The sequence below is a fragment of the Hoplias malabaricus genome, chromosome 3 (assembly GCF_029633855.1).
Source record: "Hoplias malabaricus isolate fHopMal1 chromosome 3, fHopMal1.hap1, whole genome shotgun sequence".
Lineage (NCBI taxonomy): Eukaryota > Metazoa > Chordata > Actinopteri > Characiformes > Erythrinidae > Hoplias > Hoplias malabaricus.
The window spans coordinates 43,830,516-43,846,448 of NC_089802.1; the positions used below are offsets into that span (position 1 = coordinate 43,830,516).

A 15,933-nucleotide genomic window follows, 5' to 3' on the forward strand; every position below is an offset into this window, starting at 1 on the left:
ATTTTGTGGCATTTATGTTTATAAATCTTCTTATAGCTGCGCATAGCCTCCTTAAACTTCACGTGCTTTAATCTGTTATACTGAATAAATAAGTCATTGTAATTCTTAAAATCAACAAAATGTTCTTTGTCTTCTTTGTTCTTTGGTGGAAGATCATCTAGTATTTATTTTAAAATAAATAAGTGCAGAATAAAAGAGCACAAAGTTTTGTTCATAATACATAACACCGGCATCAGTGTTTATCTTGTTTTATAGTTTGAACGAAAAGCTGCATTGTGTGGGTAAAAGCAGGGAGTAAATAAATAAGCCGGGCAGGGTACTAGATCGCGTACAGTGACGTCACAATCCCTATTAAGATAGCGGTAGTCCGTGTAGTGCACTACATCGGGCGAATTGGAGCGCACCCTACTGAATACGGCCCTCCGTGTGGCGTCACGCAGCTTCTGGAGAAGAGGAAACTGAGCGAGCCGATGAATAAAAAAACATTTTATCGCAGACGGCGAGTTATTGGGCTGGTTAGCACAGTTTAACCCGACAAAGAAGCCCAAAAACTCAGTATTAGATGCAGATAAACGTTCGATATTTACAGGAAGTGGTCGCTCTACCTGATAAACCAACGGTAAGTGGAGGGTTTTTAAGGTTAACTAACTGAAGTTTTACTTTAGTTTGAGCACTGAGAGAGACCTGACGATCTGATACATTATTATTATTAAGTCTGTTATTGAAAAATTAGCAGGCGCTTTAACTTACCGGCTGCCTTTCGAGATGGCGCAGTTTTATACAGCTACATTTGTTTATTTATTTATTTAGAGGGGTTAAACTTTATTCGAACGGATATGACCAGAAGTTGTCTTCTGAAAAATGGAAACTTGTGTAACTAAATATGTAAACCCGATGTTTTAACGCTCATTTTGTGCCTAACTTTATTTGTTATTCAGCCACAGCCAACTGTAATCCGAGCTACAGCGCTGAGCATATGTCGAAGACCACGTATAATTTATTTTCTTATTTATTCTAGTGTAATTTAAATCATTTTAAATGTGTATATATGTTGATCAACAAAAGTATTAGAACGACATCCTTGGTTCTACACTCATTGTCCATTCTGCACTTCTAAAATTTGTAATTACAAAATGACTCTAATACAGCTGGACCACCACAGCGCAGCTGATGGATCATTTTCAGCGCTGCAGTCAAACTGAGGCGGAGGTGGTGTGTGTTGTGCTGCTACGAGTGGATCAGACACAGCAGTGCTGTTGGAGTTTCTAAACCCCTCAGCGTCACTGCTGGACTGAGAATAGCACAGCAACCGGATATATATCTCCAGCTAGCAGCGTTCTCTGGACTCAAGCATTAAAAACCAGCATTTTGCTCTGTGGTGGTCCCGTGTTGGTCCGGATCATTGAAGAAAAGTGTGAAAGGGGGCTAACAGTATGTATCTGGACAACAGTTGGTAGTAGAACTTCAAAGTGCTCCTATGGTGAGTGGAGCTGATAGAATCATGGAGGTCTTTGTGTTGTCGATTGGAGCATACTCCGTTAGTTATAGCTTTTCAGTATTATTGCCTTCCTCGGGTTTGTAAATTTCCCAATGCTTTCAAAGTTCAGTCTTAGTCGTTTGCAGTTTCTGATTCTTACAATTCAAGTCATCCCACAATCATTCAATGATAAGAGTTCTGAAGTCTGGGGTGGCCAGCCCATCTTTCTTAAAACACCTCCTCCTCCTTCTTTTTAATTTAAAAATAAAACCATATGTTTTTTGAGTTGTCTGTTCACATTGCAGTGGTGTACAAAAACACACCTGTGAATTATTATTATTATTTTTTTTTTTCAGAACTGAAGTGTAGTGTGGAGCTTAATTTTCTCCAGTTTGTCAAAGTTGAAAATGCTGTACTCTTTATCTGAAGGTCTACAAAGTCTTGCTCAGTTGTTAAGAGTCACATAATTACTGTTGCTTAATGGCCTCCAGTGAACTCAAGTGTTTAACCATGGTAACATGAGTGTAGTGTTGTTTAACAAAAAAATGTCAGTCTCAGACTAATGACTGCAGACAGTCTGGCTTTGTTATGTCATAAAACTGGAATCAATCCCATCAACTTTCTGCATGTGGCTTTTGAGCTGCAGTCGAGTGGTAAATGATCCACAGGTCTGGAATTAATACAAATGTATAGATTTACTAAGCAGATGTTTAGTCAATAGAGAATTTTCCGTTTTGACTGGAGTTTACATAAAACAAAAGGTTAGTATCTGCCGTTTGCACAGTGCTGTAAATGAATGATGTATGACTCTTATCTCACAGACAACTAGAATAGATGTGGAGAGCATGAGACTAAAACTGACTTTTTGTTCAGATTTTTTATTCCACTTTAAATTCTTCAGCAGTAACATTCTGGTGTTAACTTTCACCTTGGCAAGGAGGGGGTTTGTATGGTTCCTTTGTTGTGCCCCAGTGTCCTGTGTTTGGTGTTCTGAATAGAGCAGGTGTTTCATGTTTTTACTTTAAATAGTAGTTGCTACCATAACACTTCAGATTCAGTTGGTTATTTGTAGCCTATATGTCTGAAAGTTTGCAGATATATATATATTTAGTAAATTCACCTGCTTTAAGGTGTATTTATTATGGACATATATCTGGACGCTATTGGGCAAAATTTATATCACAATATATTTCTTTATTTCGGTCAATACGCCATAATTCTGATAACGATATGAACAATAAAAGCCACAGAAAACTGCCAAGAACTGAAAGCAACATGACATGACCATCAAAAAAAATGTGGTCTTTGTTAATATTAATATTTTTAAACTAACTTTAAAATAGAGTGCAATGAACGGATGACAGTGCCCTGTAATGACCTTTCAGTCAGTGACAGGTGCTGTAAATAATATGTATTAAAATATTGAAAATGTGTATAAAAAGCATTTAATTGTTATTGAAACATTTTATATTGCGATATTTATTGATATTGAATTATTGTCCGGCCTTATACACCGACTTTACACCGTGCACACGCAGCTTGTTTAACTGGTACAGAAAAGCATATGAAATGTGACACTGAGACATGCCCTGCATTTCAATTCTGTTTTTCACTTTCCCATGTCCACTTCATCTCACCACTTGGATGTGGGTAGCACATACATCACACAAGTGGCCACTCACTGTACAAAGGGAGGAGGGAGCAAGGAGGAGTGGGTTTTTCAAAAGGAACACATTCACCCTCAGCAACAAATGCAAACATGCATCCCCTTGAACTGACTTCTTTGGAGATTTCCATGTTAAATTGGCTACAGACTATCTACACTGTCTGTAGTGGCTAGGCAAAGTAGGTGAGGGCAAATGAAAATATGAATATGTGGCCTTGAGGGGTTAAAAATGAAAAGCGGTACATTCCCTATTAATTCCCTTCATTTCAGAATAAACGATGCATGAAAATCTGTGATGTAATGTGTATGGCTTATTAAACTAACAAAATTAATTATGATGATTATAAAATATTCTCTAGAAAAATGACAATAAATTGACATCATGGCTGTAGTCAGTTAAGGGTAAATGGAGCTTTTGCACTAACTTACCTCCATGCTTGAGGAGCCAGAGACACTTTTGTCTGGTTGTAAATGTAGTTTTTATCTGTTTGCAAGATATATTGCTTCTTTTCAAGCTCTTGGTGATATATGAGAATGACTAGGCATTTATTTTCACTTGCTGACACTTCTTTTTATGCTGGTGCAGTATTTGCTGGAGAACGACACATATTCTTCCCTTCACATCCCTCTCAACACTGTGTAAGTCAACATGCCTGAAAGGTTACGGATCTTCTCCCTCAACTGCTGGTGAGCGCGCACACACACACACACACACACACACACACACACACAAACGCAAACACCCCTTTAAACCCATATAAATTAAGACATCTCTGTGACAGCACAGAAAATTATCAGTAAACATAATAAAACCCTTTTAACGGCTGTTTAATCAGCTGCTTTCTTTCTTCACCTTTGTCTCCAAGCCTTTCTGGGCTGCTTGGTGAATAATTTAAACCCAGCCACTATCAAGTGTATTGCAGTAGTATGCAGAATGGAAGGCAATGGTGTATTTTGATACGCTGAAACACAAAGTAAGGAACCACTTCACTGTAGACCATTGTACATAAGGCTACATTACAACTGCAAAAAACTTCAAGAAGCATCTCATACAGGCTGCTGTAGGCAGGTTCACCCTACTACTACCATAGAGTTTGTCGATCTGGGCCTTTGATCCAGGTTCTAGGCTGGAATTTTTACAATGTTCAGTCTGTACAGCACTGAAAACATTTAATGTACTACATTAATTTTGGCCACGATAGGCAACAGACCCTAACTGCAAAGTCCATAAAAGAAATTATTCAACAATGTGAAAGCATCAGCACCCCTGAAATTTCGGTCTGTAATGAAACTTGAGCAATGCATATGATGAACTTAAATTGATGGTAGCCTCAACATATCTAAAATAAAACTGTTATTAGTAAATCAGTTACGTTTTGCTACCTTTTTTGCCATGAACGTGGCCCTATGAGTAGATATGGCATTACATACAAACTAACTAACTGTACAACACTGTACCTGGGCTATCAGGTGCATTAGCAGCATTGACAGTATAAACTGGACCCAGTGAACCCCGCTGTTTTCAGTGGGGAAACCTGTGGGTAGTCGCGTCACTTCCTCATCGGCTTCTCACGCAGTGAATATAGGGAAAGTGAGAGATTGTGCACACGTGACGCAAATCACCAGTGTGCCGTTCAGACAACAGTACTATCTGTAGGAGATGTGCTGATAACGCCCCCCCCCCATTCTAGTTATAAACTGTCTGTATAATATGCCTTCTAAAATTCTATGCTTATGTGATAAAGTAAGCTATACAGGGTGGGCCATTAATAAAATGGGAATGGTTGGTGATGTTAACTTCCTGTTTGTGGCACATTAGTATATGGGAGGAGGGAAAATTTTCAAGATGGGTGGTGACTATGGTGGCCATTTTGAAGTCGGCTGTTTTCAATCCAACTTCTGTTTTTTCAATGGGAAGAGGGTCATGTAGCTCATCAAATTTATTGGGAATTTCACAAGAAAAACAATGGTGTGCTTGGTATTTTAACCTTATTCTTTCATGAGTTATTTACAAGTTTCTGACCACTTATAAAATGTGTTCAAAGTGCTGCCCATTGTGTTGGATTGTCAATGCAACCCTCTTCTCCCACTCTTCACACACTGATAGCAACACCGCAGGAGAAATGCTAGCACAGGCTTCCAGTATCCGTAGTTTCAGGTCCTGCACATCTCATATCTTCACAGCATAGACAATTGCCTTCAGATGACCCCACAGATAAAAGTCTAAGGGGGTGAGATTAGGAGACTTTGGGAGCCATTCAACTGGCCCACAACAACCAATCCACTTTCCAGGAAACTGTTCATCTAGGAATGCTCGGACCTGACACCCATAATGTGGTGGTGCACCGTCTTGCTGAAAAAACCAGTTTCAGTGCATAAAGAGGAAAACACATCATCATGTAGCAATTTCACATATCCAGTGGCAGAGGTTTCCACTGATGAAGAATGGCCCTACTATCTTTGTACCCCATATACCACACCATACCGTCAAGATGTGCAGCACCTGAAACTACGGATACTGGAAGCCTGTGCTAGCATTTCTCCTGCGGTGTTGCTATCAGTGCGTGAAGAGTGGGAGAAGAGGATTGCATTGACAATCCAACACAATGGGCAGCACTTTGAACACATTTTATAAGTGGTCAGAAACTTGTAAATAACTCATGGAAGAATAAGGTTACGTTAAAACCAAGCACACCATTCCCAATAAGTTTGGAAATTCCCAATAAGTTTGTGTCACATGACCCTCTTCCCATTGGGAAAAAAAAAACATAAGTTGGATCCATAACGGCCGACTTCAAAATGGCCACCATGGTCACCACCCATCTTGAAAAGTTTCCCACCTCCCATATACTAATGTGCCACAAACGGGGAGTTAATATCGTCAACCATTCCCATTTAATTAAGGTTTATCCATGTAAATGGCCCACCCTGTAGTTTAAAACCTAAATAATAATCATCTTCATATTTCTGGCTTATTCCAGCAATGGCGTTTTCTTCATTCTTGCTGCATTTAACTTTCTTATATAATGTTTTCTTGAGCCAGACATTGACTCTACTCTTTTACAAATAAACAGCGTGTATGATAAGTTTAGATTAAATGAAATATTACTTACAATTATATTATAAAAAAAAAAAAAAAACTTGAGTGAAGAACCAGATGTATTTGAATTTTTGAATGTCTCTCAAGAAGGCATGATTACAAGTCAATCAAAGAATATGGGAATACAACCTTACAAGAAATCATAAAATAACAGCATCAGGCGTCATATAATCAATTTTATTGCTTCAAGAACAGCTGTTTTACAGCTGTGTAAAATAAATATACATTTTTCACCACGATTAAGAGACTATATTTTTCACTTTCACAAGTCTGTCAAACCGTTGAGCAGTGCTGGGTTTTTCAAACATTACAGCACAGTCTTTTGTGTAACAGCTTTATCACTTCATCTTTAGCATTAAAGTGGAAAAACGTTAATATCTAAACTATGAAGAGTTTAAGTTTGTGGATCAAATGGCAGAAAGTCCATTCTCTGCAGAAGAGAACCTGGGCTGTTTTGTAATCAGAAACGGCTCTGAAATACCTTTTGTTAATGGTTTAAAAATCCCCCGAAATGAATGGGAGTGAATGGAGAGCTACTCTCAAATGGACTTCTTGTAGCAATTCCACTCACTTCCTGTGGCAAGCTTTGGAAGGCAAATCCTGGGGGCTTTATTAGCAGTTGTCATACCAGACGGCTATTTTAAAATCCTGCCCTTGAACCTGGATTCAAGGTCCAAATTTGATGACCTCTGTCCTAGAAGGTTTTTATGAAAACTGACACTTGTTGTAATGAGTTTTATAAAGGTTTATATCAGATGTCATGTAGCCTTTCAAATCATGACCTACAGTAAAACAATCCAAACATATTTCAATTGTTTTATTTGATGCAGTTTAATTTAATTGTTGTATGCTTGTTTGAGTTTTAGTCAGCTGCTTTGTGCAATGTGTGTGTGTGTGTGGTTTCAGGGGAATCCGCTATCTTAGTAAGCACTGTGCTCAGCGATATGCCATGATTGCAGACCTGCTGTGCAAGGAGCAGCATGATGTAGTGTTACTGCAGGAGGTGAGACAAACGCATACAGACACCTCAAACTGGTTAACACTGGGTTTTATACAACTAAGGACACAGTACAACCTACACTGTATTGTAATAAAACCTACACAAATAAAACATTAGAAAATATTATGATTATTGTTTATTCACAAGTGTCCATAGGTGTGGGTGGATGAGTGACCGTGTCTGTGCTCAGTGATTCCTTGTGTGCTGAGGTAGGTCTAAATTCTCCAGGGCTTCCTGTTTGTGGCTGGTGATTATGTAGTTTTTTACTGTGGACAGAGTTTACCCCTGAGGAAGTAAACGTGCTCAGCGGTTGTAACAGAAGCTAATTATATCTTGTTCTGAAAGCATGATGATTTTCTGTGACAGTTGTTCTTAACTAAATTATAGTGCAGTGCTAAGTAATTGGCTAGTTATTCAGCTCTGTAATCCAGTACAAAGCCTAAAACCACAAAAAAAAAAAAAAATCAAAGACAATTTACTTACTGGTGGTGCAGCAGGTTAGTGTCGCAGTCACACAGCTCCAGGGACCTGGAGGTTGTGGGTTCGATTCCCGCTCCTGGTGACTGTTTTGTGTGTTCTCCCCGTGTCCGTGTGGGTTTCCTCCGGGTCCGGGTGCTCCGGTTTCCTCCCACAGTCAAAAAACAAATGTTGGTAGATGGATTGGCGACCTGAACAAAAAGTGTCTATAGGTGTGAGTGTGTGTCACCCTGTGAAGGACTGGCGCCCCTCGAGGGTGTGTTCCCACCTTGCGCCCAGTGATTCCGTGCAGGTTCTGGGCCGACCACGACCCTGAGCTGGATAAGAGCTTACAGACAATGAATGAATGACTGTGACTGTGAAATCTGTTAGTGACTTTTAGCTTATTTTGACTACAGCCTGGAGTTGTCCTCTTTGTAGCTCCTTTGTGCTTATCACCACCCATTTGTGCACCAACCCACTCTTTGTTTGGGGCCAGGAGAAGGGAGTAGAGGCATAGTAGGGAAATTACTTTCTACCCGTTTTCTTAACTTCATACATTGTATTATATTCTTAATGACAGTACTATTTCAGTATTAATATATCAGGATTTTAGCTCTGTAATATCAGCATCTAGAAATGTTTGCATTGGTCAGGCGTTATAGCAAAAATAGCTATATACTCAAAGCAACACTGGGTAGTATTTTTACTGTAAAAGTACAGCTTCAATATGATTGTGATGTTTTACTGACATGTAATAGTTGTAACCCACACTCCACTTTGATTTCAAGATAGTGCTGTAAAATGAAATGAAAGTATGTATGTATTAAACTGTAGTTGGGAGTCCAGAAGCAGCAAAACCCAAATCTTACCCAGTGTTGTTTTTATTGCCATGGAAGGGAATGTTTCTGGAGATGAGTCATATTATCTCCTAGGTAACGCAGTTTAAACATGTATCTGTAGAAACAGTGATAAACTATTTATGTTTCTCACATTAGCTCTTGATCTGCAACTTGGGTATGGCTCCAACCTTTAGATAGCTCTCATTTGTGGAATGACCGTGGCACGTTATCCATCTGTCTTTACCCAACAAGTTCTGAAACTGTGTTGTTGACACTATGCAGTGTTGAAAGTTCTCTTCCCCCTAATGATAGGGTTGAAATACTTGGTGCTTTTTTAGACTGTTTTATTAGTGGGCATTTAGCTTCCATTAACATTCCTGTAGTGTGTTCAGGACCTGGCCATTTCAACAGTTTAACATGGATCATTGTGTTGAGACATTTATTCACAAGCACTAATATGGGAGGAACAGAATATTGTAGGGGCCACTCTCCTGCCTCCACAGGATTAAAAAGATTGAATCAGACGTTCACAAGTCACAAGTTAATGCCATGTGATTAGAGGTGCTGAGCAAAGCTCCTCTAACTGAAGAGATTGCCTGTTTGGGGTTAAGCTAGTTCAGTGGGAGCATTGTGGTTAGTAAATAAATGCTGACTTACTTGATTTACATGAAAAGAAGCAGAACAGTCACATTATTGGATAGACAAAACAAGTAACACAAGGTTTTATTTTGCCTTTTCTGATCCTTGCAGGTTTGGAGTGAGAAAGACTTCCTCTTTTTGAAAAAGAAACTTGTCGGCACCCATCCTTATTCACATTATTTTAAAAGGTCAGGATTTCTCTGATTTCATTTCTAATGTGTGAAAAGACCACTTTATTACTACCTACACGTTTGTGAGAGGTAATGTTATTTATAACAGTTTTACTGTTCTACGCCCATAAGAGCAGAGACATACTGTTCTAAAGATAAGAGGCTAGTGTAGTCACCTAATCCAAACCTTGAACCTCAAGAAATAGTTTATTACAAACCAAGGTTTGTCATCTTATACCAATGAATCTAGAAGAGTATAATTGTTGCCACTTTACTATGTAAAACGTACAATGTTTACGTTGTACCTACACTTTAGAAAATACACAGAAACACTAGGACAAATGTTGATCAAATATTATTTGGGTAATGTACTTTTCTCAGCATGTTAATGACATAGAGTAGCAACAATATCTAATAAATAGGCACATCAATGCATAGTTATGTTTTTGTTCATCTCCTCAGTGGATTTTTTGGAAGTGGACTGGCAGCCTTTTCCAAGCACAGAATCCATGATGCCTTTTTTTACAAATACACCCTAAATGGTTATCCTTACATGGTAAGTAGAAGGTTTATGTCAAATTATCATTTTATTGATCCTGTTTTGTTTTTTTAATTTAAGGAGTACAAGCTCCCGTTGATCAGTTTAAATCTTTTTGCCATTTTTGTTTTTGTTAAAGTTGACCAGCTGTGTTTTATTTTTATTTATTTATTTATTTTTTTCCCCCCAATCAGGAGTGTGGTATGTTTTTTGCAAAATGTATTCTCTTTTGTCAGGCTCATCATGGAGACTGGTTTGGGGGAAAAGCTGTTGGGAAAATACTGCTTAACATCAGTGGACTTGTGGTTCATGTCTTCGTCACTCATGTAAATGCACCTAACACTTGGACAATTCAGTCTGTTTTTTGATTATGTGATTAATCAGTGCGGTTGTTGTATTGTTTCATTGTTTAAAAGTTCTCCAGGTTTGGAATCTCAATTTTTGATAATATAGACTTCTTGCACTTGTAAAAAAAAATTGTGCAAGTCCTTTTTGTGTATTGCATTGTGGTTGTTTGTGCATTTGCTCAGAAACCATTACATTGCATGCAACTATAATGGCAGCATCAAGCTTCATTTAAATATTCATAAAGGTCCAGTTACACGTTCTTATTCAATTTACCAAAGCCAGCTTATTTATTGTGACTTCATTATGTGCAGAATTTAAGAAGGATAATATGTGTGAGTGATTAAGCCATGTAAATTTGCCTCAACAGCTGCATGCAGAGTATTGCAGAGAGCAGGACTCTTATCTTCCTCATAGAGTGGTGCAAGCATGGGAGCTCCAAAACTTTATACGGTACGAAGATACAGTTTTTAATTTAATTAAATTTTTTTTGTTACAGGCTCAGCCAGACCCTAAATGCTCAGCACCATCTTCAATAAGAATGGAACACTGTTTTCTGTTGCATTGTCTGGAGCATTTAGGGTCTGAATTTACTGTGTTGATAACTTTTGAACCACAAGAGGTATCAATTTCTGAGACAATTCTGGTCCTTGATATGCTTCTCACGGGGAAAAAACTCCACTTGATTCAATATGGTGGCATTTTTAGTTTAGTTTCTGAAATAAAATGGTGTCCTGCAACTTTTGACTCACCCTGTATATCTCAAACAATAAGCTTTTACTCTCCCAGAAAAATATTAAATGAAGCCTCTTAGAGCTTAATATCTTAGTATTTCAGTCTACAGTGTTTATGTTTTTACAGGATGAAATATGATCAATATGAAAACTGCTGCATCTATTGATTAAAATGATCAGTAAATATAACGTTCTTCCATTCAGGCACACCAGCGCTGGAGCAGATGTAGTAGTATTAGGAGGGGATTTAAACATGCATCCCACTGATCTGGGTATCAGACTGCTGCAGAGCTACACTGGACTCAAAGACTGCTTCAATGAGACGGCCTACTTCGATGTGAGTACAGAAAGTATGCTGAGATGATGCTGTGTTTTATCGGTCAAGCTGTTTACTCTACCAGACCGGTGATGTACTTGTGATCTGTTTCCAGGGATGTGAACAGGGCTTCACACACATCACAGACAACCCCTTCACACTTAAACAAGAGCTTGTTCCATTTGGAGGAGGTATTCGTATAGACTACGTCTTCTACAAGGTCAATCACCTCGTATTTCAGCAAGCTGTCTTTCCTCCTTTCTCTTGGTGGTAAACCTCCACTGAAGACTCCAGATAAACAGACTGTATGTTATGTTTTATCAACAGGGCTCAGAAAAGGTCGATGTGAGTTGTGAGTCTCTGTCCACTACTAAGGGCACTATCCCTGGTCAGCCTTTCCCTTACTCTGATCATGAAGTTCTGACCACTAAGCTTGTGCTTTTTCCTGCAAACGAGGGAAAAGGAGAATCAAACCAAGAAAAGGATTACACTGCAGGTATTCCACAAACACACATTAGTAGATGAAGGGTGTGTGTGTGAGATGATATGATTGACTTGCGCCCAGTGATTTTGTGTACTCTCTGGACCCACAGCGGCCCTGAACTGGATAAGTTGTTACAGCCAATTATGAATGAATATTAGATCCAATCAATATGTGAATGCATATTGTGTATGAAAATCAAACAAGATATGTCTTGATTGTATAATGACTTCATAATCAGCAAAAATGTCAAGTGTACACAACTTCAACAGCCCAAAATATAGTTGTTTTTCTTTTCTTTTGTTGTTTCTCAGGTAAACTTTCTGAGCTGGTGAACATAGTTACTGAAGCTCGTACTGAAGTGAAGGTAGGTCTGCACTGTGCTGAGCGTATGCGCTACACCGCCGCTCGTACAGGAATCATGGGCTTGGCTCTGCTGCTGCTGGAGTTGGCCATTGCTGTCGTCCCGTGGTTCTCCCTGGGAACGGAACAGCCCTTCCCCAAAGCTTCCTTCTACCTCCTGGGGGCACTTTGCTTTGCCATCCTTTTTTCTACCCTCCTGCTTTACATCTTTTATGGCATGGAGGTAAAGGCTCTACAAGGAACTGAAGACCAGATGAGGCTTGCTGTAGGGAGTCTACAAGAACGTCTAAAGGAGTTCCACAAGGGTGTGTCTGAGGGCCATTCCCTAAGGGAACCCGACGGCCATGATGACTGAACCCCAAAATCTGACAGCTGTGAAGTCTGTTGAACCACATTGGCAGATCATTGGGATAGTTTATTTCTTAATGCAGGATGCAGTAATCCTTTATAGTAGATTTGATATTTAAGACTAATCTAATTTGTCTGTTTCACGCATTTCACACACACACACACACCCACACACGTAATTTGTATATTATCGTGTGTGATACCTCTCTCCAGAGCTTACTGACTGAGACCTAATCCACACATTTCAGGATATTTTTAGAGTCTTTAAAAGTATCTCCGTCCACTTTAAGGATACAAAAATTCCAGTACACTCATCAGGTCAATCCAGTGAAGGGGGGTCATACTGCATAAATATTTTATGTCATACGGTTAAAAACGTTTTCAGAGTGTGTATTTGACAAAATATATCTCACACCATAAAGCTGGAAAACAATTTTCTAGCCAAGTTTATCTGTTTTTGAACTGTAGATAGAGAATAATTTACTGTAGAAAATAAAATCTTTACAAAGCTGAAAGAAACTTTACAGCTTGCTGTCATTGGCTCTTTCCAAGGCGGCACCTCTGTCTATGAAAACTGGCAGAGTCCTGTCAGAAAAAAATGATTTTTTTATAGCTTTAAACTCTATTTCAGTCATTATAATTAATTTTTTTCACATTTTACTTTTGTGAAGTATCTTGAATTTGCATATCCATAGAGTTAATTAATTTATTATCAAATTTGCTGTTGCTTTGATTGCAGTACATTCTGAGACACTATAACTGAATGAAAATCTAAATCAAAGAATGGTAAAAATACACTGAGCACATGAAAACCACTCTATCATAAGCTGTATTTCAGACACTCATGGAAACTCAAAAACAGTATGAAAACTAACAATCATGTGCATGCAACAGATGTCAGCATTTTAAAAACAGTTTGCCAGCCACATAAAACACTGAAACGTTATGTTCTTATAACTTCTCCTACATTAACAAAAACAATGTTTTATCAAGTCTTAAATGGCTTCTATATAAAAAAAAAAAAGACAAATCAGAGCAGCCAAAGATGGTGTTGTGTACATGGCAGCAACGACAGCTGCATGACTGGCACTCATACAGCACTCAAACTTCAAACTAGATCTTGGTTTTCTTGGTAATAAATTCAGTCCTGAACTTTTCTTTTATACAAAATAATTAAAATCACAATCACAATACTGGTCAGAAAAATCACAATTACATATTTTCTCCAATCATTCAGCCATAACGGACACGTTGTGGAGGTCTGACTCTTTTTTTTTTATATGTAAGCACTTAGCTGTAGTTCAGGACTATGCTGAGATGGCAGACCAATGCGCTCCTCATAGATGGAATACATTCTGTCTCAGGAATTTGGTTGGACCAATCACTTTGCTCCATCACAAAGGGAGAACAATGATGTTGATGAAGACACAACGGAAAAGCAATAAGACTGTGTAAGCTAACGTACTGTAGACTTCTATGCAGCTTTAGAAGAATGGACCAGTATGAATTATTCTCCTTATTAACTTATTACATTTATACCTTCATTTCTTGTAGAACGGCCTGTAGCAATACATTAATATTTCAAGTGGAACTACAGATTATATTTGAGATTATACAAAAACGTTTACTATTGTTTTTATACTGACATGCATTACCTGTGAGTAAGAATGTGGCATTATGCATGTATTGTAACAGGCCTAGTTAAGAAACTATTTTATAAGGCTGAAATCTATTTCAAACTCAGACTGATGTGAAACCTGCTGGGCAGGTGATTCTGAAAGGGGTTGACTGCTTGGTTTCTTTACATTAGTTTGTTTTTCTCATATGAGGTGTTTTCTTCCAGAATTTTATTTAACTGTCTTAAATGTTGTGTTTTTACTTGAATGATACTAACAGAACTGTGAGAAATGTACCCTGTATTTCCTGTAATACCCTTTCTTTTGCACTGGTTACTATAGTCTTGCACTCCTTTTTAACAACACTTTCTGCTACTTCTACATTATTAACTGTATAGTTACATAAATATTATGAATATAGTGTAAAGGAACAGGTTTGGCAGTATTTGAGGATGAGAATAAGAATAATAGCCAGTCATATCTACAGTTGTGTGGCACTTTCCACTCACTAGAAGTGTCCTGTAATGTTCATGTTCCATATTCACTCACTCATTCACACGTTAGTCCTGGTACTATTTTACCAGATCAGAGGCACTTTCCTTGAATGAATAAATTATGCATTTTGCAAATGAAAAACTTGTCCGTCTTGTTGGCTCTGTTAAACCACCGCTGTTTTCAGGCTTGTGTTTATGGAACAGGAGCAATGTGCAAATTGTCACAGTTAGAGATTTATCTATTTTTTTTGACATAACTTTTTTTTTTGACATACACATTACAGATTCATCTGCAATGATCCGATATATAAACGTACCAAGTTTGTTACACCTGTGATCGTATTCATTAAATGTGACGTTCACAATTTTAATCAAAAACCCCTATAAAGTAGGGTGACCAGAAGTCCCATTTTACCCGGACATGTCCTCTTTTTTAGACTTAAAAATGTCCGGGATTTTGTTTTTCTAGAGCTAACATAGAACTTCGAGAAGCGTTTCGTTCACAAACTAGTCCCGCCCTCCCCTACTCCAATTGGTTCGCTTGAGTGAGAAGGGGGCGTGGTGAAGTAGCATAAAATCTTCTGATTGGACGGTCTGACTGTAGAGCTACCGTTATTGTTCGATAACCTTCTCTGTAAACATTTAATTGGTCAGTCTGCACGTCAGTAGTCCTTGTTTACCTCAGACAAAGCTCAAGTACACACCCTCAACTCGAGCAGCTAGGCCTAAATGTAAATTTAAGTTCTCGGATGAATTAAAAAAGAAATTCCCATGTTTTGTGTAGCAAATAAAGGTGTAAAGGACCTAAAAGCACATAGGTTCAGCTAAGCATACAACGGCAGCGACGGGCGTTCATGGAAACATGAACTGTGGGGATACAGTGAAAATGGGAAAATTAACACACCATGAAAGCCTTTGTCTTTTTAAACATATTTAAACATATGTACATTTGACTTTCATTTGAACATCACTAATAAATGGAGCTTATACAAATAAAACTGAAGAGATTACTTATAAACATAGGTTGTATAATGTAATTGGCTTTGCCAAATTTTTTCATGGATGCAACCCACACACTCAGCTCTACTGCTCATCCCACAAATGTTCATTACTAATGTGGCACCACTGAATAGGGAAATGAACAGGCCTTTCAAAGGTATAAAATTTATTGCCAAGAAGCATTGTTACAACAAATAAATAATCTACAAAAACAAATTTCTACAAAAATATCTATATTAATATTAGAAATAACCAGACATTGTGAATACACACCAACATTCAGTGTTTAAACAAACACAACTTTATGAATTAAACTCTGCACTTTGGGATATTATATTTGTGCTACACC

At 38.1% G+C, this 15,933-nt stretch overlaps 1 protein-coding gene across 2 annotated transcripts; it reads left to right on the forward strand.

Moving 5' to 3' along the window:
* The first annotated feature begins 397 nt into the window (after window positions 1-397).
* On the forward strand, window positions 398-15,694 carry smpd2b (sphingomyelin phosphodiesterase 2b). 2 transcript variants are annotated; one of them, XM_066666037.1, is made up of 11 exons: window positions 398-619; window positions 3,730-3,830; window positions 7,150-7,246; window positions 9,292-9,368; window positions 9,813-9,906; window positions 10,125-10,214; window positions 10,604-10,686; window positions 11,172-11,304; window positions 11,399-11,503; window positions 11,611-11,779; window positions 12,079-15,694. In XM_066666037.1, the coding sequence occupies exons 2-11, from the start codon at window positions 3,793-3,795 to the stop codon at window positions 12,480-12,482; spliced, it is 1,290 nt and encodes a 429-aa protein (XP_066522134.1). In that variant the 5' UTR covers window positions 398-619; window positions 3,730-3,792; the 3' UTR covers window positions 12,483-15,694. The 2 variants fall into 2 exon arrangements, with proteins under 2 accessions (XP_066522134.1, XP_066522135.1); XM_066666038.1 differs by lacking the exon at window positions 398-619 and adding an exon at window positions 1,069-1,480.
* The last annotated feature ends 239 nt before the right edge of the window (window positions 15,695-15,933 follow it).

Bases quoted from the DNA above. Each gene is read 5' to 3' on its own strand.
- smpd2b (XM_066666037.1), top strand. From the start codon at position 3,793: ATGCCTGAAAGGTTACGGATCTTCTCCCTCAACTGCTG. The intron at 7,247-9,291 runs GTGAGACAAACG...TGATCCTTGCAG, and splicing joins ATGTAGTGTTACTGCAGGAG to GTTTGGAGTGAGAAAGACTT. The intron at 9,369-9,812 runs GTCAGGATTTCT...TCATCTCCTCAG, and splicing joins TATTCACATTATTTTAAAAG to TGGATTTTTTGGAAGTGGAC.